This window comes from Sminthopsis crassicaudata, chromosome 3 (assembly GCF_048593235.1).
Source record: "Sminthopsis crassicaudata isolate SCR6 chromosome 3, ASM4859323v1, whole genome shotgun sequence".
Classification (NCBI taxonomy): Eukaryota; Metazoa; Chordata; class Mammalia; order Dasyuromorphia; family Dasyuridae; genus Sminthopsis; species Sminthopsis crassicaudata.
In genome coordinates, this window is record NC_133619.1 from 586,031,603 (window position 1) to 586,053,199 (window position 21,597).

The following is a 21,597-nucleotide window of genomic DNA, read 5'->3' on the forward strand; positions in this document are numbered from 1 at the left end:
ATAAATACGTTGATGTCCTGTTAGTGGAATTGTAAAATAATCTAAGCATTCTGGAAAGCAATTTGGAATTATGTCCCCAAAATTACAATCCTCCTATTAAACTTCCAAAAAGATCAAAGAAAGGGAGAAATGACCCAGAAAATGAACAGAAATAGACCCAGAAAATAGGAAAATGCAAAAATGTTAAAATTTGTTTTTGTTGTGGTAAGGCAAAGAATTGGAAATAAAGTAAGTGTTCATCAATTGGACGAATGTCTAAAGGAATTATTGTATATAAATGTCATATAATATATAATCATAAGAAATTACAACAGGGGTAATTTCAGAAAAACCAGAGAAGACTTGCAGGAATTAAAGATGAGTGAAGTGAGCAGAACAAGGAAAATAATTTATACAGTAATAACAATATTATAAAGAAAAACAACTTTGAATGACTTAAAGCCTCTAATCAATGCAATGACCTACCACAACTTTAGAAGACTTATGAACAACCATGTCATCTATGAGGTAGGTGAGGGACTCAAGGTGAAGAATGAAACATGCAATTTTAAAGAGGGTAAATATATGGAATTTTATTTTTCATTTTTAGTATGAGGGAAGCTTTAAATAGGACAGTGGAAGTAGCGAAACAATTTGACAAATAGAAAGGAAAGAAGGAAGGAAGGAAAGAAGGAAGGAAGGAAGGAAGGGAGGAAGGAAGGAAGGAAGGAAGGAAGGAAGGAAGGAAGGAAGGAAGGAAGGAAGGAAGGAAGGAAGGAAGGAAGGAAGGAAGGAAGGAAGGAAGGAAGGAAGGAAGGAAGGAAAGGAGGGAGTGAGGGAGGGAGGGAGGAGGGAGGGAGGGAGGAGGGAGGGAGGGAGGGAGGGAGGAAGGAAGGAAGAAAGGAAGAAAGGAAGGAAGGAAGGAAGGAAGGAAGGAAGGAAGGAAGGAAGGAAGGAAAGGAGGGGGGGAGGGAGGGAGGGAGGGAGGGAGGAGGAAGGGAGGGAGGAAGGAAGGAAGGGAGGGAGGAAGGAAGGGAGGGAGGGGGGAAGCAAAGGAGGTGGGAGGGAGGGAGAGAGAGAGGAGTGAAAGAAAGATCATTGAAGTATTTTATTTAAATAAAGAAAATAGAACTGAAGAAAGTCCAGAAAGAATAAGACAAGACAGACAGCTTTGAAAGGCATGTTCAATTTATTATAACTTTTGAAAATCTGTATAACAGAGTTTAGTATTTTGACATTAATTTACCTTTTCCTACTTATACATGGAAATATTCTTTTTCTTTTTTGGTATGCATTGAATTCAAACTAAAAAAAATAAATTAGAAAGTAAAATGTTGGATTTTTATGTCTTTTAAAAGCTAGCAGGCATTAAAACATGTTTATAATTTATATATAAATTATAATGTTCTATATTGGCTCTTTTTTTTCCCATTCTACTTTGTAAGTGGAATTTTTTTAGATGTTAGATTCAGATTTTTTAAATTTTAAAAAATACTAACCAAGATTGCATTAGCGTTTTTCACTGCCACATAACAACAATCTATATTGAGCTTGCAGTTCATTAAAAACTCCCAAACCTTTTTTTAAATCAAAATGTTATCTGACTGCCTAATTGTATTTGTGAAGTTGATTTAAAAAAATAACTCAAGTATAAGGCTTTAAATTTATTCTTAGTGAATATTATCTTATTCAACCTAATGTCCTAGTCTATCTGTATCTTTTTAATACTAACTCTGTCCAGATTTTTTGCTTTGTATAAAGGATAAATTTGATGAGCATTCTCTTTATCTAAGTTCCAGATAAAAATGCTAAACAGTGGAAGACCAAACTCAGGCCTCTGCAGACCTCAAGCCAAAGTGATACTCAAGCCAAGGTGATGCTAAGTAATTAACTCCATGTCTTTTGAATTCAGACATCCCATCAGTTATACATCCAAATAATAGTCCTATTTACAAAGCCTACATCTCTCCAGCTTTTCCAATTGAAGACTATGAGATAATTAACTCTATCCTTTGCTACAACTAAGTAAATTTATCTAAGCTAACTTCTCTAACACTTTAGCAATTTTCTTTAAAAAGGAAATAAGGTTGGACATGACTTTTTTCTTTATGAAATGATGCTACTTGGGATTACCACTTACCCCTTACTTTTTATAAATATTTATTAACCATCTTAATGATACCTCTTCTGACAGCAACAACAGTGGCAGGAGTCTGTTTTCACTTTGAGGGTTTGTAAGGTTTTTTTGTTTTGTTTTGTTTTCTTTTTAAGTGGGAATAAGGATGTGGGTAGGAAGTCACAAAGTACAAGTCAAGGAGCAAGAGAGGAAATAGACACCATAGTACAGTAAAGTTAACATAGGTGGGATTTGGGGTAGTGCTTTTTGAAAAGCTATTTCTTTCAGAATTCTTTGAGTAAAGCTGAATTTGTATAATGTGAATTTACATTAAACTAGAATTGTTTGTACATTTACTATGGTTTAGGTCATATTAGGGGATTGTATGTGTCACATGTGGCTAGTAAGCCACATATCTAACACTTCTGGTTTATAGAATATCTAATCTAACACCCTCATTTAGAGAAGATATAGTTCATCTGATGTAGGTGATGATCAAGGATAATCATTTAAGTACTCCCTTACTATTGCCTTATATTTCTTATCTAGGGGAGTAATGTTATATTAATTAATTTCATTCTACTCTTACCCATCCAAAAGCAATTTTTTTTCCTAAGAGAAAATAAGCAAAATATTCTGCTTTCTCTCTGTCGTCAGTGATCATCAACATTAACACTTGCCACTAAGCCTGTCACTTCTGTAATCATCTCTTTCCCCAATGTGGCTAAAAACAAAAACTTTTTTTGTTGTTATCCTTAGATTTCCCCACTGGTCTCTGAGATTTTACATGACACACTTTGTATTCATCCTGTTACCTGCTTTTGCTGATATCTTCTCTGCACCACGTTTAAATTTCTAAAATTATATGGTTAGTTAGCTCTTTTGGGATGCATACTAGTCTCTTCAAGCAAGTCCCACAATATTAAATTGTTTTTATAAAACCATATTAAAACCAACTCTTTTCTTTGCCTCCTACAAGTAGATTCATTAGTATACTTAGTTACAACTTCCCATGCTAATGATGATGCTACTCTGATACTAGCTGTGGTCAATAAGCTCTGATGCAGTTAGTATGATAATCAAAGGTAACAATTTTTAGAATATGTACTCATTTATAAAATACTGGTGAAAAAGATACTGAAATTATGAGCAGTATTACCACATAAAACATTGGGAAGCAGTAGGTGGGAGAAACAAACTCACACAAAACCTGACAAGAAATCTAAACAAATCAACATTCTAAGCATTTGGGGAATAAACATACATAGATTTAATAATTAAAAAATGACTGAAGAAAATATTAATAACTATCCTCTAATTTGCTTCTTTTCTAAGCTCTTCCAAACTTTTTCAGTATAATCTACAGGTTTATAAAGAACATTCTTAGCAAAAGTATGGAAAGGTAACAAAAAGGATTTCCCAAATAATATTTTGGGATCTTTTTTCCTGATATCAAAAACCTAAATTTGCCTCTTTGTCCATTCCACCCATTGCAATTACCTCTAATCTCTGAGGTCTAAGAACAAATTGAATTAATTTCAATTTCTCATGAAATTCTTTTAAAACTTCTAGACACTTATTAAACCTCACTGAATTTTCTTTTCTGCAGTTTATAAATCATATATGTAGAGCTGTAAAGGACCTTGGAAATCATGGATTCTAACTTGCTCATTTTATAAATAAAGATACTGAAGCCTGGAGAAGTCAAACAACTTTCCCAGGATATTTCAATTAATTCTACTACACAGTCAAAGTACTTTATGGATATTTTCCATCAAGATGATCAACAATCCACTTAACCCAAGATACTCACAATTCAATTCAATATTCTAGATATGGTTGGACCATGATGTAAATACAACATAACAATTTGCTTCAGGGTGAAGAAGAAAACATATTAGATTTACATTCAGAGGCCCTGGGCTTGAATTTCTATTCTGGAATTCAATTAATACTTATGTGAACTCAGGAAAGTTAATCACCTTTCTGGGACTTAGCTGCCTTAACTGTAAAATTAAAGGAACTTAATGATATCTAAAGTTCTTTCCAGATATATGATCCCATCATCTGAAACCAATCCCATTATTTCTGGAATCCATCCTTTTTAATGTAGTCTAAGGTCATATTAGCTCTTCATACAATTGTATCACATTGTTGACTCAAAAAGAGGTTTCAGTCCAATGAAATCCCCATGTTGACAATAAAAGACATTGGAGTCTATTGAATAAAATGTCACAAGGTCGCTCCTATGACAAAATTTTTAATTTAGTATTTATTATATATGCAAATTTATTGTGTATTGTATTTACTATTTATTTTATATTATTTATTATATAAGATCATATATATGTGTATGTATATACAGACATATAAGTTTCCTTTACCAAATAATTTTAGTTTTTTGATCTCCTGATTATTATCTTTAATCTTTTGAAAGAGATCAGTTAAAAGGTACAGGAGAATTCTCCATATGGAAAAGGAAAGAAAAATAGATGAAACAACTATTGTTCAGATTGTGACTCACAACTAGATGGGCAACTTATAAAGTTCGTCCATATCTATCACAGATAATAGAAATGGAGAATGAACTGGATCCATAAATTAAATAATATCATATATATATATATATATGTATATATATATATATATAATATAATATAATATGTATGTAAAGTCCTGTGAGTTCATGTATTATTTTCTTTATACATTTATGTTCTATCTACTGTATATATAGGGATACTATAGCTCATGTGGATAGATAGAAATATAGTTAGATGTATAGATATTTAGATAGACAGACAGATATAGGGAGAAGGCTAGATGATAGATGATAGATAGATAGATAAAATAGACAGACAGATGGACAGATGGATGAGACATAGAGAAATGCAAATATGGAGATACAGATATGTAGTATATTTATGTGTACGTGAAATAATATATGTTATAGCACATTGAATTGTATTGTATATATATATATGTATACATATACATATATATATATAACTATCTATCTATTCTTGCCTCTGTGTGTAAAAAGACATTTATCTATGTATGTATTCATTGGTATACATAGGTTGTTTTATCTCTGAGTATACATATCTTCATTAAAATCCTACTTTGGTGAGTCATTTTGGCACCAAGGTGACTGGTTTTTTTAACAATATATTCTAGTGGGCTTCTAGAAAACCCAATAAACTGTGAAGTCTTCAAGTATGGGCCTAGGGACAGACTACATCTGGTCATCTAAGGGCCAGACTATATAAATTGAAGAGACTTACGAAAAGGAATTACACAACACGAAACTTCCCAAGACCATCTAAATCTTGGCAGTGCTAATAATGGAAATACCTACAATGGTGAAGACACAAATTTAACTGACAAACTGAAGTATGAACACATATCTATAAATATGCAGGCATATGTAAGTCTATAGTAGTATTTTTGTTCTCATCTATGTATTTCACATATGTATAAATGGCCATATTTATGTCTACTTATAGATATACTTATACTCTCTTCTATGTGTTTGAACATGCAAGAATCTGTAAATGTGCAGACATAGAAATGTCTATATTTGTCTTCTATGTGTGGGCAGATACATATGTTTATTTAAGGAAGAATTAGCCATTTTAATTATTTTCTATGAAGAAATATGTTCTGATATCTTCTTCACATGATATACTACTTAAGGTATATAAAAATGTTGCATAGCTGTAAAGAATGTAGTTTTCTAAAACCTTCTCTGGTTAGGGTGAAAAGTCTATTGGATACAAGAGGTATCAGACTTCTTAGATACTTAGAGGACTCATAACAGAATTTTACATAAGATCCATTTATAGGAGAAGACCAGAATGAAGACAGGAAACAGTGACCATATTTTTGGTTCATGTTCTTTCACTGACACAACTTTCAAGACTAAATATAATTGTTGGTTGATTAGCACAGTTAAGAGGCAGGTTTGAGTTTGAAAAATGCACTGGGAAGATCCAAGAATCAATTCTCAATCTAACTGAAGTACTTTACTTTATTTCAAAGAATAAGTATTCAATTGAGAGTAAGCTATAGATAAAAATTAGAAGAAAACAGGTAGATGAATTTCAGATTTTCAAAGAGGAGAAAGTGAATTCTTTAAACTGTAGGGTAGAGAGCTTGGTACCAGGTCTAGGCAGAATTTTAAAGCGAATTATCAAAGGCAGTGACACATATGCTTGTTCATCAATAAAATTTTATGAGAGACTAATTTCCACCCCTCCACACATACACACACTTTTTTTCTGACAAGACTACTAGTGTGGTAAACATGATAAACATAAATTTTAAAAATGTAAATAGAATATACATTTTGTGTGGGCAGTCAGTTTCATTTTTGTCTTTGTATTCTTGGTAGTATAATGCTTAGCACTTAAGTGTTTGTCCATTGATTTTTTAATTGACTCAGGCATTGACAGATATTCATATGATATATTTTTTCCACAATGAAAAAAAATTGTTAAGTGACAGAATTGGAACTTGTTGAATGACTAGAACTAATTAATGATTATTTGATTAATATTAACCTGGGGGCAATGGTGAAGTGCCCAAAGGGTCTGGCTCTGTGTTTTATTTGATGTTTTTATCAATCACTTGAATTAAAGTACAGATAATATGTTTATCAAAATTTGTTGTTCAGTCATTTTCTATCAGTCTGACTCTTTATGACACCACTGGGGGTTTGCTTGGCAAAGATACTGCAGTGATATGGCATTTCCTTCTCCAGTCATTGGAATTGAGACAGAAAGGGTTCAGAGTCACACAGCTACTAAGTGTTTAGAGCCAGATTTGAACTCACATAAAAAGGATTCTAATCCCTACATCCCACTTTTTTAGTTTCTCCTTCAAGATCAAGAAGCTTGATTGTTTGTGATTATCCCCTCCTAATATCATCCTCTCTCTTAATTCCATCTCTATTTCTGTATGTTTCCCCACTGAATTAATTTCTGTACCAAATCTTTGAATGTTTGTGTGTGTGTCTGAATATGTTTAACATTCCTTTGTACATTCAGATAAAAGTAAGGTTCATATGATAATTTTATCTCCATCCTTTTCCTCTTCTATTTCTCATGCTCCCCAATTATGAGAAACAACAAGTTCCACACTTTTTTTTCCTTTCATCTTCCTTTCTCTTTCCCCTCTTTACACCCTTAGAATAAAACCAATCTATTCCCCAAACCTCTGCTTTTCTTACTTCAGTCCATCAATACCCTTTGAAGATATGACAGTTCTGAAAGAACACTTGTCTCTTCCCTTATTAGAACGTTTGCATTTCATCATCAAACAGTTCCTTCTAACTACTTAAATAAATTTCTTTTTCTAGGATAAATTTATATTTCAAATTTCCTATGCTTTTTCACCATCCTATTTCATTGAAGCTTTTTTTTTTCCTTCTGAGAATTATATTTGCAGGAAAAGTTATTCTTGATTGTAGGTTTGTAACTTTTCCTGTGGGGAATATTATATTCAAGATATTTATGTTTTAATAGAAGTTTAATATTCCATATATTGTTTGATTCTTACTGTAGTTCCTTAGAACTTGAACTGATTTTTTTTCTGGATGCTTTCAGCATTTTTTTCCCTTAGAGGTAGGAATTCTGGAGTTTTGCTATAACATTCCTGAGATTTTTCCATTGTAGATTCCTTTCAGATGTTTGTAGATTTTTACTTTGTTTTATGGTTTTCAGAGAACTATGAAATTTTATTTTTGATTTCCTGAAATTTGTTTTTGTTTGTTTTTTTAAAAATCACTATTTTCAGAGATCCAGTGATTCTAAATTATCTCTCCTGCTTTCCAGGCCAGGTTTTTACACTATATACATTGCATTTCATTCTATTTTTTTTCCATCCTTTTGATTTTGTTCATGCACAAAAACATATTTGTTATTTCATGGAGGTACAGATTTCTGTTTGATCTATTCTAGTTTATAGAAAGTGTATTTCTTGGGGGTTTTATCACTTTCTCTTTCTAAACTACTTATTCTCCTCCCAAAGCTTTTACTGAAAGCTTTTATTTCATTTTTCTCTCTTCATTTTTTCATGTAGTTTCTTTTGGAAAAAAACATTTTTCCTTTGAGTCTTCACTTGTAGTTGTTATGAAGTTAGGTTTGTAATAATTTTTCATTCAGCATTGTGTTTTTGATGATTTTCTCATTTCTCCAATTTTGGTTGCTGAATTAAGGTTATAAGCCAGGATCACCCTCCACATCCTGATACACTTTTAGATAAGGTGATTGGCCTTGCTTATTCTTACCTGGATGTTTGGCATTCCTCTGATTACTTCCACCTCCCAGGGTTAGACTCTTCTGGATCTCCGAAATAGCACTATGGAGTGTTATGTCTCCAAGGCTATCTCTGGAATCTCAGGATAGAGTATAGAGACCTGAATGTCTCTGATCATTGATCAGCTGATCATACCATGGGAGTTGCTTCCTTCTGTATTTCCCCAAGGCTTTCAAAGTCCTCACTCTGAGGCTTTCTCAGGGAAACCCTTCAGTCTTGCTGTTTCTAGACATTGTGCTTTGTAGACTGCATGTTTTTAGTCTCTGGTTGCTGCAGCATTCTCATTGTTTAAGGGATTCTTTCCCTATTGTCAATAAATTTACATTTGACTTTTTTGAGGACAGAAGATGTTACTTATTCTCATTGAATTTCTTGATCGTTATTTGGTCTAATTAGAATTTTAGGTTTTGGTGGGAACAGATTTTAGGGAGTGAGGCAGTCTGAATCCAGTTTATAAAGGTCTCAGTTTTTGGTAACAAGTTCCAGTATTCTTTCTATTATCTCATATTACCTTTTAAAATGTTCTGTTAACTTGAATTTTCGAAGTCTATGCGTTATGCTTCTCTACTCCCAAGCAAGCATGTGGACTGCCTTATTTACAGAGCAGAAAGTACAGTTTACCTGTATCAGGGAACTTGAAAGGTCAGCCAGGAATAAACTGCTTTTGATCTCCCAGATTAGATGAGGGCAGCCTGATTGCAAAAACTGATACTGTTGCTGCAAGAACAATTCCCAGAGCGACAGACCTAAAATATTTCCTTAAGGGCAAGCCTGAGAACAGATGCAAACAGTGACAGAGCACAAGGGTACTCAGAAAGATCACACACACAGAGGATGAGATTGTACATTTGATTGTAGTCATCTATTTTGATGAACATTTTGTAGTCATCTATTTTGATGATCAACTTATATTGCAAAGTGTGTAAGAGCCTTACGCGTTCCTATTTAAGCTGTGTTTTCAGATTACCCTGATGGCCAACTTTATTTACCTTTAATGTTAGACACAAGATACATTCTTTGTGAATGTCATGCTTGCTTGTTTAAGAGAAGGGGACAGAATTTCAATATTCTCTTTAGTTCATACAATACTCCTATAGCCATGGGCCACAAGAGTCCAAATTAAGTTCTAATTCCTTTGAAGGGTATTCAAATTCCTCCAACATCAGAGCCTACCTCCCTTTGTATATTACTATTCCATTTCACTGGATTAGTCATGGGACAAGTGCACTAAATATGTCCTATAACTTTGTGTTCTTATTTACATAACTCTGTGATACTCTCCTCTTCTATTTTTGCCTGTTTAAATGTAACCTAATCTTCAAGATTCATCTCAGCTGTCACCTCCTCCAGGAAACTTTCCCTGATATCAACAGCAAATAATGATTTCTTCTTTCTTACAACTCTCACAGAACTTTAACTATTCATTCATGCACTTGCCACATTTTTTATATTTTAATGGTTTTTGAGGATAAGAAGCCATGCCTTAATTATCTAGATATCCCCTGCATTGTCCATCACAATAAATATTTTTTCCTTCTTGATTTAACAAATAAACTCTCTAGAATAGCTATCCATTTAGTATTGCTTTGAAAGAATCAGACAGCTGTGTAAATAACTACTCCTAAGACAAGCTAATTGCCATTGACCAACTGAAAGACAAGAAATCTGTGCACCATCTAGTGGTTGAACTGGCTACCAACAAGCTGACCAGTTGCCTTATCTAAACATTTAATTAATTTTATCAGTTTGAATAAAATGTTAAAAGAACAACCAAAAAGTATTGTTGGTTTCTACGGCTACATCTCCCTCCAAAATAGGGCTTACTGAAATGGACTTCTCTTTATGTTACAAGATGACTGACATCTGACACATAGACAACCAAGCACAACTATCCCCAAAGCTCTTACATTCAATAAAAGCTCTGGATACAGATCCCTGGCTCTACTAATTCTTCTAGAAAAAAAGAGGATTTTTTTGGGTTGCTGTTGTTGGAATGCTTTTGTACACATTTTGAGTTTATTCTTTTGTTTTTAATGTTCATAGACTGGCTTTGGAGTTCCAGGTTCATTCATATCCTGGTTCTATTCCTTCCTATCAAGGAGAGAAATCAAGTGGCCCAGAAGATATAATGCTGGACTGTAGGAAGACTCGAGTTCAAATCTGATTCATTCAGGGCCATCTCTAGTTGTCCTGGTCTACATCTGGCCACTGGATGCAGATGGCTCTTGAGAAGAAAGTGAGGCAGGTGACCTGGCACAGCCTTCCCTCATTTAAATATAATTTACTTGTATGTCATGGCATCACATTCTTGATGTCATGGCTGTCTTTGAAAATGAAGGACAAACAATGATGATAATTAGCAAGATTGTTTGATATCTTTTTTGATGGTGAAGCCAGAATATAGTCCTATATAAAATACTATGAAAGGAATCCTTATGGATGTCATATTGGACAATGTAATGGATAGAAGATCAGAATATTTGATGTGAAATCAAGAGACATTAAATTCGAATTGTGCCCTAGAGGGCAGCTAAAGGGAACAGTGGTTAGAGCATCATCTCTGAAGTCAGGAAGCTCTAAATTAAAATCTGGCCTCAGTTGCTTAACACTGACTGTGTGACCCTGAGCAAATCACATAACCCCAGTTGCCTAGAATACAAAACAAACAACAATAAAACAAATCATGCCTTAGACATTTACTAGTTGCAAGATCATATAGTAAGTCACTTAAAGATTGCTTTAAGAGCCTTAATTTTTCTTCATTTTACTCAGTATATTTTAATATAGTAACAATTTCAAATAAAAATACATATAAACAACTTGGCCTAAATAATTTGTTTTATTTTGTTAAATTTAAATATTTTAGGATTTGAAATATTTTTCTCTAATAATTGGTGAGTATTATATAATGTAATAATGTAATAACAATAAAAATTCATAACATACCTATTATGTACATAGTTCTGTGCTTTGTGCTTGAGATATAACAATAGTTGTAATTCTGGCTCTGCTCTTGAGAATTTTAAAATTTGGGGGAGACATAAAAGAGGGAAGATGAATACAAAAGTAACCATTGTACAAGTTAGAGAGTATAAGTGAAAAGGACAGGTATGGGCAAAATGCTTGGAGCATTTTTAAGAAGGAGAGATCCATTTCATAAAATCTGAGGAGAAACATGTCCTTAAATTAGGGCCTTAAAGAAAAGAACTTCAACAGGTAGAAATAAAGAAGAAGTGTGTTCTAGACAAAGGGGATGGCTTTTCTGGATGTAGTGGCAGAAGAAAATGACAATGAAGAACCATGGTCTAAAGATACTTGACTGGAACACAGAGTTCATTAATGAAGAATAATGGGGATGAGGGGAAGCAAGATACGTGTTTAGGAGTCAAATGATAAGGGATCTTAAATGACAACCTAAGGAATCTGTATTTTATCCTATTGCAAAAGAGTCAAAATCTATAAATTATTAAAATAATTTTGTAAGCTATGTAAAAGTAAAAGGTTAGATTAGAGACAGTAGACATTTAATATAGGTAGACTAATTAGAAGGCTATTGCAATAGGTCAAGTGACAGGTGATGAGGGCCTGAACTAGAGTGGTGGTAGTAGGACTAGAAAGTAAGGAATTGATGTGAGTAAAATTATAATATAATTATGTAATATTCCACGTGGGGGAGGGGATCATGATATCAATCTTTCTAAAGAAGTGAGTGGACTGTCTGTTTGATTCAAGGAGAGTCTTATTAAAAGAATAGTATCATAGCTGAAAGAAGTTCTGACTATGATTTGATAAGAGAAGTCAATAGCAGCAGTTTTATGGACATGTGAAAATGTGTAGGGACTAATTAGCAGGGTGGCTGCACGAAGATCTCACTTCTAGGGCCAAGATGCCACCTCTTTATGGCAGCAGCTATATAGCACAAGAAGATGGTTCTGATTTGTAAGTTCAGACTAAGAAGACTGTAAGATAAAAATCCTGAGCTCTACAAATCGATTATTTTGTATTTTAAATTGAGTGCTTGATACTTGTTCCCCCTTTTCCTGAATCGCTAATGAAAATCTTTTTTAAGCCATTATTTTTTCTGTTGTTGAGTGAATTCAGAATAAGTGAGGAAAAAGCTAGGAGATTCAGTGAATAGCATAATGGGCTTGGAGTCAGGAAAACTCATCTTTTTGAGTTCAAATCTGGCCTCAAACATTTACTGTGTGAACCTGGGCAAGTCATTTAACACTGTTTGCCTTATTTTCCAAGTCTGTAAAAATGAGTTGGAGAAGAAATTGGTGAGTCACTCTGATATCTCTATCAAGAAAACCCCAAAAGGGAGTCGGACGTGACTAAAACATTTGAACAACAACAGTAAAATAAAGGAACAAGCTTCAGGAACAGACTAACTCTGGTGGCAGGAGGAAGAAAGGACTGAACATGATTATATTCCTACAGCTTTCAGAGAGACATGATAATATAATGGAAATAGCATTGGACTTTGAATCAGAAGATACTTGGATTTCAGTTCAAGTTCCAAGATTGACTAGTTTTGGTTCCACAGGTAAATCATTTAACTTCTCATCAATTTCCTCATTTCTACAACAACACTTTTGTATTTCTGCCTCATGGGGCTTTGAAAAAATCATGTGACAGGATTCACATAAAGCATTTTGTGAGGCTCTAATGCTCTCTCTACATATCAGCAATTATCTTTTTTTTTTTTTTGGAGGGGATTTAAGTCAATAATGACAGCATTAGTAGTCACAGAAGATATGAGCTTCACAGAGGACTTCTGAGTTTGTAATGGCCAAATTCCTTCTGTAAGTAGCATTTACCTTCTAAGCTGGAAGTATGGGAGTAAAAGAAGTTGAAGTATTTTTCATGTGAATGGCAGCAGTCAATATGATGGAAGTGATAAGTGAATTTTAGAATAGAACTTTAGAATATAGGAGTTTAGAATCTACAATTTCTTTTGTTTTTACAAACTGTTCAAAGTCCTGTTCATTAACACTGGAAACAAAGAAGCTGGTTTCCTCAAAAAACACACCTGTTTATTCCTATCTCCTTATCTTTGTTCAAACAATACTACAACCTAGAATATTTATGCCCTAAGAAAGTTTATATGAATTTATAGATTAACTCACAGAGCTTCTTTTTCCTCTGACTTCCTATAGCAAGTACTATCTTGCATTTATTATATATCACTTTGTTTTTTCTATTTTATATATATATATATATATATATATATATATAAAATCTGTGGTTCCCCATGTTAGAATGAAAGTTCCTTAACAATAGGGACTGTTTTTGCTTTATTCAGTAACTGTTTAATGCTTATTGATTAATTAATATTACTATGTCAAAGGAGACTCTTCTTTCCATGTCTCCTACAATGTTCAGCACAGAGATGAAAAAATAGTAAACTACCATTAAGAATGTATTAAAGAATATGACATCTAGCAAAACCTGAATGTTTAAATTTTTCTTAATTTGATTCTTGTTCCCTTAAATCCTAAATTTACTACCTAGGAATTTACTGCTTTACTGAAGTTCCTACACTAGAAAGAACTACCTGATTCACAGAGAAGTTCTAATATCCTGCACCTGGGGCCCATTAATAAAAAAAAATTCTATTTTAAATATATATATATATATTTTTTTTTTCTTTATAGAAAAGTTCTATAAGACCTGGAGTCATGCCTTTTCTAAACTATTCTAGTTCCCCTCATGCAAAGACCAAAGCTCTTCAATAGCCCCTTAATTAACATTTATTGCATTCAGTTATGGAAACAAAACTTTTCAATGTGCTTTAGTTCTTCTTCCCCTAGCACCTTTTTAAATAAGCTATAATTATCAAAGTGAGCTATTCTTCAGCCTTGGCACAAGTTATAAATTATGTCCCATTCAATGGGCAAAGAAATATAAACTTAGTTAGAAACCCTGTTCTTTCCTTGTAAATGAGAATAGTTCTATACAGAACCCAACCACTGGCTCTTTCCATATATGGAAATATTTATAGTTAGAATGATGCTGAATTGTAAACCAACACAACTTAAAATCATCTCAAATGGATAAATGCTATTTGAAACATTATTTTATATTCAAAACCTCTTAACTTTAAGTCATTCCTCAATCCCTTCTTAGGGTTCTTAAAAGATTTTAACTTCTCTTTTCAAAACACATTCATAACTATGCTTTCCTTTTACTCTGACAACAATTTTGAATGAGGCTGATAAAGCAAGAATTATTTGCCCAATTAACAGATAAGCAAATATGATTAAGAGATCTGCACAAAGTCACAGAATGACATTTGCAGATCTGGGACCTAAAACCAGACTTCATGACATCCTGTCCAGGGTTCTGAACATAAGAGGACATGTAGTCCTTGACTCCATAAGACTTACCAAAGCCCACGGGCAGTGTGATCCTCCAGGAGCAATCCATGTTGCTGGGGTAGTTTCCTGGAAATCCAGGGCTCAGGATAACCCCTTCCATTTCCTCAACAGTTCCTCCACACTGAGCTGTGAAAATATAACAGGGGAAGAAGCATTAATAGAAACTGGGAACATGGTATCTAACCATGACAAGTTTGAGTATAGATAAACCTGAATAAATCCAAGGGAAAAAACACCATTGCCAATGAGGGAGCTGGGAGGACCACCTATGCAGCACTCTACCATTAGAGCAGCTCTCAGATCACTTCTTGCTAATGTAGGGAGCTGGGAGGACCACCTATGCAGCACTCTACCATTAGAGCAGCTCTCAGATCACTTCTACTCTTTCAGGAAGCCTTCTCAGATTGAATAAATTGTACTCCTTCAGAAAGTTTTCTTAGTTTGAACAAAAGAGAACCAGTAGAAACCCTGTTTTCTCTCTTGGTTTTGAAGATGAAATTTCTTTTACTACTGCTTCTGATTCCATTGTTCAAATTTTGCAGTTAACATTATCTCCTAATACTCATAAAAAAATACTTACCTCTGAATTGAATTTTATGTAAAACCCATGTCACATAGGTATAAGAGCATATACATGTTAACAGCTTATCTCGGTCTGTATTCCCTAAAAGTCAAATCTGTGTTAAAATTATGCTATATTAAAATGATATTCATGGGCCAAGGTATATGAATAGGTAGATTTCTAAGGAAATTAAAAAAAAAACTATTAATAGTCCTATGAAAGAAAATATTCCAAATCACTAAAAATTAGAGAAAAGCAAATAAAGGTTACACTTCATAGTCAAATTATCAAAGTTTATAAGAAATGAAAATGATGTACGTTGCTAGGGCTTAAAGAAAAAAGATATAGTAATACAATGGTTAGTGAAGAAATGAACTGGTTCAATCATTCTGTTCTATTAATGTTACTGAATAAATTGTTCCTGTTCTGTTCATGTCAAAAAGAACAATTTATTCAGTAAAAACAACAGTGTAAAGACAACATTGAAAGACCTAACATTGCTCAATGTAGCAATCAACCATGATTCAAGAGGATAGATGATAACCAATGAAGAGAGTTGTTTTGCTTGTCATTGCATATTTGTTACAAAAGGACTATATTTCTTTTCCTTAACAATGAGCAAGAAGAATTGAAAGGAAGAAAAAGTAATATTTTTACTAAGGAAAATATAAAACTATAAAAATCATGTACTTAACCAAGATGCTTAACATAAATTAAATAGCTTACTGAATATTTATAGTATATATCCCTAATTTTTATTGGGATTATAATTAATTGTAAAATTACAATGCCAATATTGTGATTGAGAAGTAAAAAAAAATAAGATGTGGTTAAATAATATTTCTGAAATTCTTGCTTTATTATATTTATACAGGGTCCATTATTTAAATAGTGGGCATTCTTCTTCTCTTTGCTGCCACCCCCATTTCCTAATATATGATGTCTCCATAACTGCTGTGACCAAAGCAATTCAAACTTTCTGGCAATGACTTTTTTGAATTTAACTTGGTCAATCTTATAGCTCTCTCTCTCTGTCTCTCTCTCTCTCTCTCTCTCTCTCGATCTCTCTCTCTGTCTCTCAGTGTGTGTGTGTGTGTGTGTTCAGATGTAAATCACAAGACAACTAGATGGTCTAAAAAAATGTTGAATCTGGAGTTAGGAAGACCCAAATTCAAATCTGGTTTCTGATACTTTAAAGTGGTATGATTCTAGACAAGTCACTTAATTTCAGTTTCCTCATCTGTAAAATGCAGGATAAGAATAGCATCTACCTCACATGGATATTATGAAGTTCATTTTTTTTTTTTGGAGGCTTGGGTTAAGTGACTTGCCCAGGGTCACACAGCCAGGAAGTGTTAAGTGTCTGAGGCCAGATTTGAACTTGGGTCCTCCTGAATTCAGGGCTGGTGCTCTCCCTCCACTGCGCCACCTAGCTGCCCCTTATTATGAAGTTCAAACAAATAAAATTTATAGAATTTTTCATATGTTAGAGCACTATATAAACATTAGCTGTTATGTGAACTTGTAGATAAAGAGATAGTCTGGGAGATAGGTAAAGAGAAAGATAGCCAGAAAGACATGTAACAGCCAGGTCACTATTCTAATACACTTTCTTATATAAATATTTATATTCCTTCTAAGCCCCATCACTGATAGTGGATTGAGATTCCCCAAGGGAAGGGTTGGTTCAAAATCAGAGTGGGTAGCTATATTCCTACTTCATAGCTCCTAAGCTTCTAGATGGAAATGCATTTCAAAATTTAATTTTAAATTGTTTTTTTTTTTTTCAGTTTCAAATTCCTTTTTCCTTCTTGTCACTCTCCCACCCATTAAGAACATATAAAGTCATATTTCCACATCAGCCATGTTAGGAAAGAAATACAAAAGAAGAAAAAAGAGTAAGAAAATATGCTTTCATCTGCATTCAAGAGTTCGTAAGGTCTCTCTGAAACTGTAGAGAATTTTTTTGTCATGGATCATTGTGTTTATCAAAATAGCTAAGTCTTTCACAGTTGATTGTTATGATAAAACAATATTGCTATTATAGTGTACAATGTTCTGGTAATGCTCACTTCACTTTGTATCAACTCTTATAAGTCTTTTCAGGCTTTGTTTTTGAAGTTTATATTTTCATCTCTTATAGCACAATAACATTCTATCACAATCTCATATGAAAACTTTTTCAACCATCCACAATTGAATGGGTATGCCTTCTTTTTCTAACTCTTTGCTACTGCAGAGAGGTATTATATTTTTTATACATGAGTCCTTTTCCTTTGATCTCTTTGAGAAACATACTTTGTAACTTTTGAGATACAAAAGAACTTTGACTTAGTTCTTTGGGGTCAAGAAACAAGATCTATTAGATAGAGACCCAATTTGTTTAATACTGATCTCAGAGCCTACTTTATGCTGAATAGAAACCTACTCAGATCTGATTTTTTAAAGATTATTTTTAAGTTTTCTCCCACTCTACATCTCAAGCAACCCACATGTCTTATAAGAAAACTGTCTCTGCTAGACAATCAACTACTGATTCCTTGTTCCTTTGTTTGAATCCTACATAATATGCAATTTACAGACACTTGGAGAGTGAGATAACTCTTCTGCTGAATGACTTAATAAGCTTCAAATTATTTCAGTTTGTTTTTTTTTTTCTTTCAGTTAAAGAATTGGTGAGGATCACTGACAGTTGATCCAAGATGTGGAATTCAAACCAGATTGGATCAACTGGGTGTTTGGAACCCCTTTGGTTCAAAAAGAATACAATCAAGTACTCCTGATCTCAGATTAGGTATTCGGATGGAGGACTTCAGGTATTGAGAAAGTTATGGAACTGTGTGCCAGCTTGACTGAAGGAATTACTCAAAAAAGGGTTAAAATTAACCTATCTACCCTGACTGGCAAATGAATAGTCATTAGATTGATCAAGCAAGAGGTTTGGAAGGAACAGATCTGCTATCTGTTAATTCAGCTAGTGCTCTAGCAGATCTTTCTCCTTTTTCTCCATTCCTCTTCCTCTTCTTCTCTTACCTTCCCATGACTATTAGAAAACAAATTAGACACTTGATCTGTGACTGTATGCTATGGTAGCAAATGCAAAGGCTGTCATTTAAACCCTGTAATCTACTAACAGGGAATTTTTTTTATCAAGTTAGTTGATTGAGTGACCACATTCAACCACTCCTATACTCATTTACTTAGAATGACACCAGATTAATGAAGGAGGCTTGTATTGGTCAAATAAACTTTTGTCCAGGATTGAGTTTTTGATGGGCTAAATGTTCATGTTCAAACAGTAGGGACCCTACTTTTTTTTTTCCTCTCTCTCTCCTTTACCTATTATCTTCACAGGAAAATCTTTGTCTTGTGTGTGTCTGTTGTTATTAATAATTTTTGGTACTTTGGAAAATTTGTAAGGGGAAAATGCAGCCTCCCATAAAGACTTCTATGTTTAAAAAATGAAGCAGAGAATTTAGAATGCTAGGGAAGATTAAGAAAGTTTCATACTTGAAACACTTCTCCCAGCTTTCTATAACTTCATGCTAAACTCTCCATTCAAGTGAGTAGGGACTTACTCCTACTTTCAATTTTCCTCACGAGATAAGGTTTTAGGAAGAAGAGAAACTAAAAACAATAACCCTGGATATTATTTTCTGCTATTTCAGTGGTACCCAGTGTAGGATTATAAAAATTAAGTCAGACAAACAAGGGAAAACTTTTTACTGGTCAGTTAAAATGCATGGCAATATAAACTAATTAGAGACTATATTTGTAATTGAAACATAATTCCTTTATTATAAAATGCCAAATTTTAGCTTGAAGATTTTTTTAAATTCTGAAATATTTTAAGAAGGAGAATGTGAAACTACCACTATGAATTTTCAAATGGACTCAGTTGAAAGCAGTGGGTTCTATAATTTGAGTTGCTGACAGCACATGGTCCTTGGGAAAACAGATTTTTAATGATACTTTTTGTGATTGCAAATCCAGATTTAACAGAGTTTATTCCAAAATTAAATCATGCAATCTCAATTAAAGTGAGATGTTCTCTTGTCACTATCCTATTGTGTTGTTTGATTCTTTATAGGTATATCAGATCTTAATGGAAAATGTACTTGATATTTGGCAAATGTACTTGATATTTGTTATTAAGGCAATATGCTAATAAATTGCTTGAATAAGAATTAAAAGTGTGATTTTTCTATTTTGTTTTTTTTGAAAGTTATTAGTATAGAATGTCATACTATATATATATTGATAGTATGTGTCATAGTGTGTATATGTGATAGCATGATAGTGAAAATGTATGCATGTGTATAGCTTTAACTATTTCTATTAAGAATAATGACAATAGAACAAGTATAATGTTAGTTTCATAAGTCTTGAGCTGATTTTTACTATATTAACTATTTATTGAAAATCAAATTTAGTGGAAGCATTTCTTTAAATTGCCTTGGAAATGAGCCATATTCCAGAATTTCAAAGGGAAAATTTTTGCAAGTATCATACGGCTACATGAAACAGCTAAAATAAGAGATGAAATAAATTAAATGTAACAATCTATAACTTGACTTAATTTGTTTCCTTAAGGAATATATAATGTATACTTTAAATTTGTTAAATTTTTATGACATTGAAGGAATCATGAGATTGTGAATTTGTCTTTTTTGTTTTAACTTTTATAAAATATTGATCATTTGTGCTCTTCCAATGTCTCAGAAATCTTGTAATGTATAGTGAACCTGGTACAAGTCTAAATACCCTGATTTACAGTCCTGATGCTTATCCAATTTTATCCCTCTGACTATGAGTTGCTACCAATCTGGTCCCTATTACTTCTTAAATTCTATCAAGTTCTTGATAAGATGAGCAGTGAAGGATATGCCTCCACTGATTCAGGTTATTTTAAACCTTTACCTAGCTATCTAGTTCTGTAATTGAGTTTCTTCTAGGATAGGAATGTTGGGATTTAGGTCCAAAGCAGAGGAAACAGTAAGAAAACTATTGCATTGTTTGAACCTACCCATTCATGGTTGAGAAGCAAGACTTAGCAATCAGATTTATTTAATGCTCATTACAGAATCTAAGTTATACTAACTAGAAACCCATTCAGAACAAAGATAAATGTAAGGGATTTTCCCCTGCTATTCATCTCAAGCAACCAAATATGTCTTATTTGGAAACTGCCTCAACACTAGCTAATCAGCTACTGTTTTCTTGTTCCTTCATTTGAATCTTGCATAGTGTGTAACTTACAAACACTCAGTAGGGTGTAATTCTTTTTCAGCTCTCCCCTCTAGTGGATGACTTAATACACTTATTTCTAAATTATTCAGTTTAAGGGTTTGTTCTCAGCTAATGAGTCCTAGTAGCAGTATGGCTATGCCACTGGGTATGCAGAGTTATATAGAGTGCCCTTTGGGCAGAGTTTCAAATTATTCTTTAAAATAGTTGGATTGTTTCACAATTCCACCAACAGTTCCACATTCCCTCTAGTATTTGTGATTTTGCTTTTCTGTCATATGAGTCAATCTGATGGATGTGAGGTGGTTTTCATTTGTGTATCTCTGATTATTAGTAACTTAGAGCATTTTTTTTCATGTGACTATCGATAGATTTGTCTTCCTGTGCTAAAAAACTGTCTGTTCATAAACTTTGACTATTAAGTAATTGGGAAATGACTCATCAATTAATTTAAAAAGGAGTTTAGAACAAGAAAAAACAATGATTACTTAACGTTATACCATAAGTCTGGGGCACACTCCCCCACCAAAACTACAGTCTCCTTAGGCATCATATAAACAAGGGGCAGCTGAAGAAGCAAGGCTGGCTGCGGCTGCTTAGAACTCTGGAACTGGGGCTGTTGCAGAAATAACTTCCTATTATTTTTTGGAGGATGGTCCTCACATAATTCTCTAAGTCTCTTAGATTCGGTGGTTCTTTCATTATGCTAGATACACAAAGCCGGAAGGAAGGAACACCCAAACATACAAACAGCCAGATTTACACTGATCTTCAGAAGTGAGTACAAAGCAAATATAAGGAGAAGAATCCAGTTTGCTGGTCTACTCTGTTTCCTTCCTGCAGCAGAGGCAGAGAAGCTTCTGTAAAATTGAGAGAGACCCACTGAAGCTGGGGCTTTAGGGCACTGCAGAACTGTCAGAATAAGAATAGGAACAGCCAAGATGCAGGACGGGAAAGAACAATGGAACTGATAGTTGCCATGAAAATACCCAGTCATC

The 21,597-nt window shown here is 33.5% G+C and overlaps 1 protein-coding gene across 1 annotated transcript in view; it reads right to left on the reverse strand.

The window, feature by feature from the left end:
* CSMD2 (CUB and Sushi multiple domains 2) overlaps positions 1-21,597 on the reverse strand; it is a 988,708-nt gene that overhangs the window by 116,456 nt on the left and 850,655 nt on the right. The window contains 1 exon segment of the mRNA XM_074305059.1: positions 14,800-14,916. Within this exon segment, the coding sequence (XP_074161160.1) occupies positions 14,800-14,916 (117 nt within the window).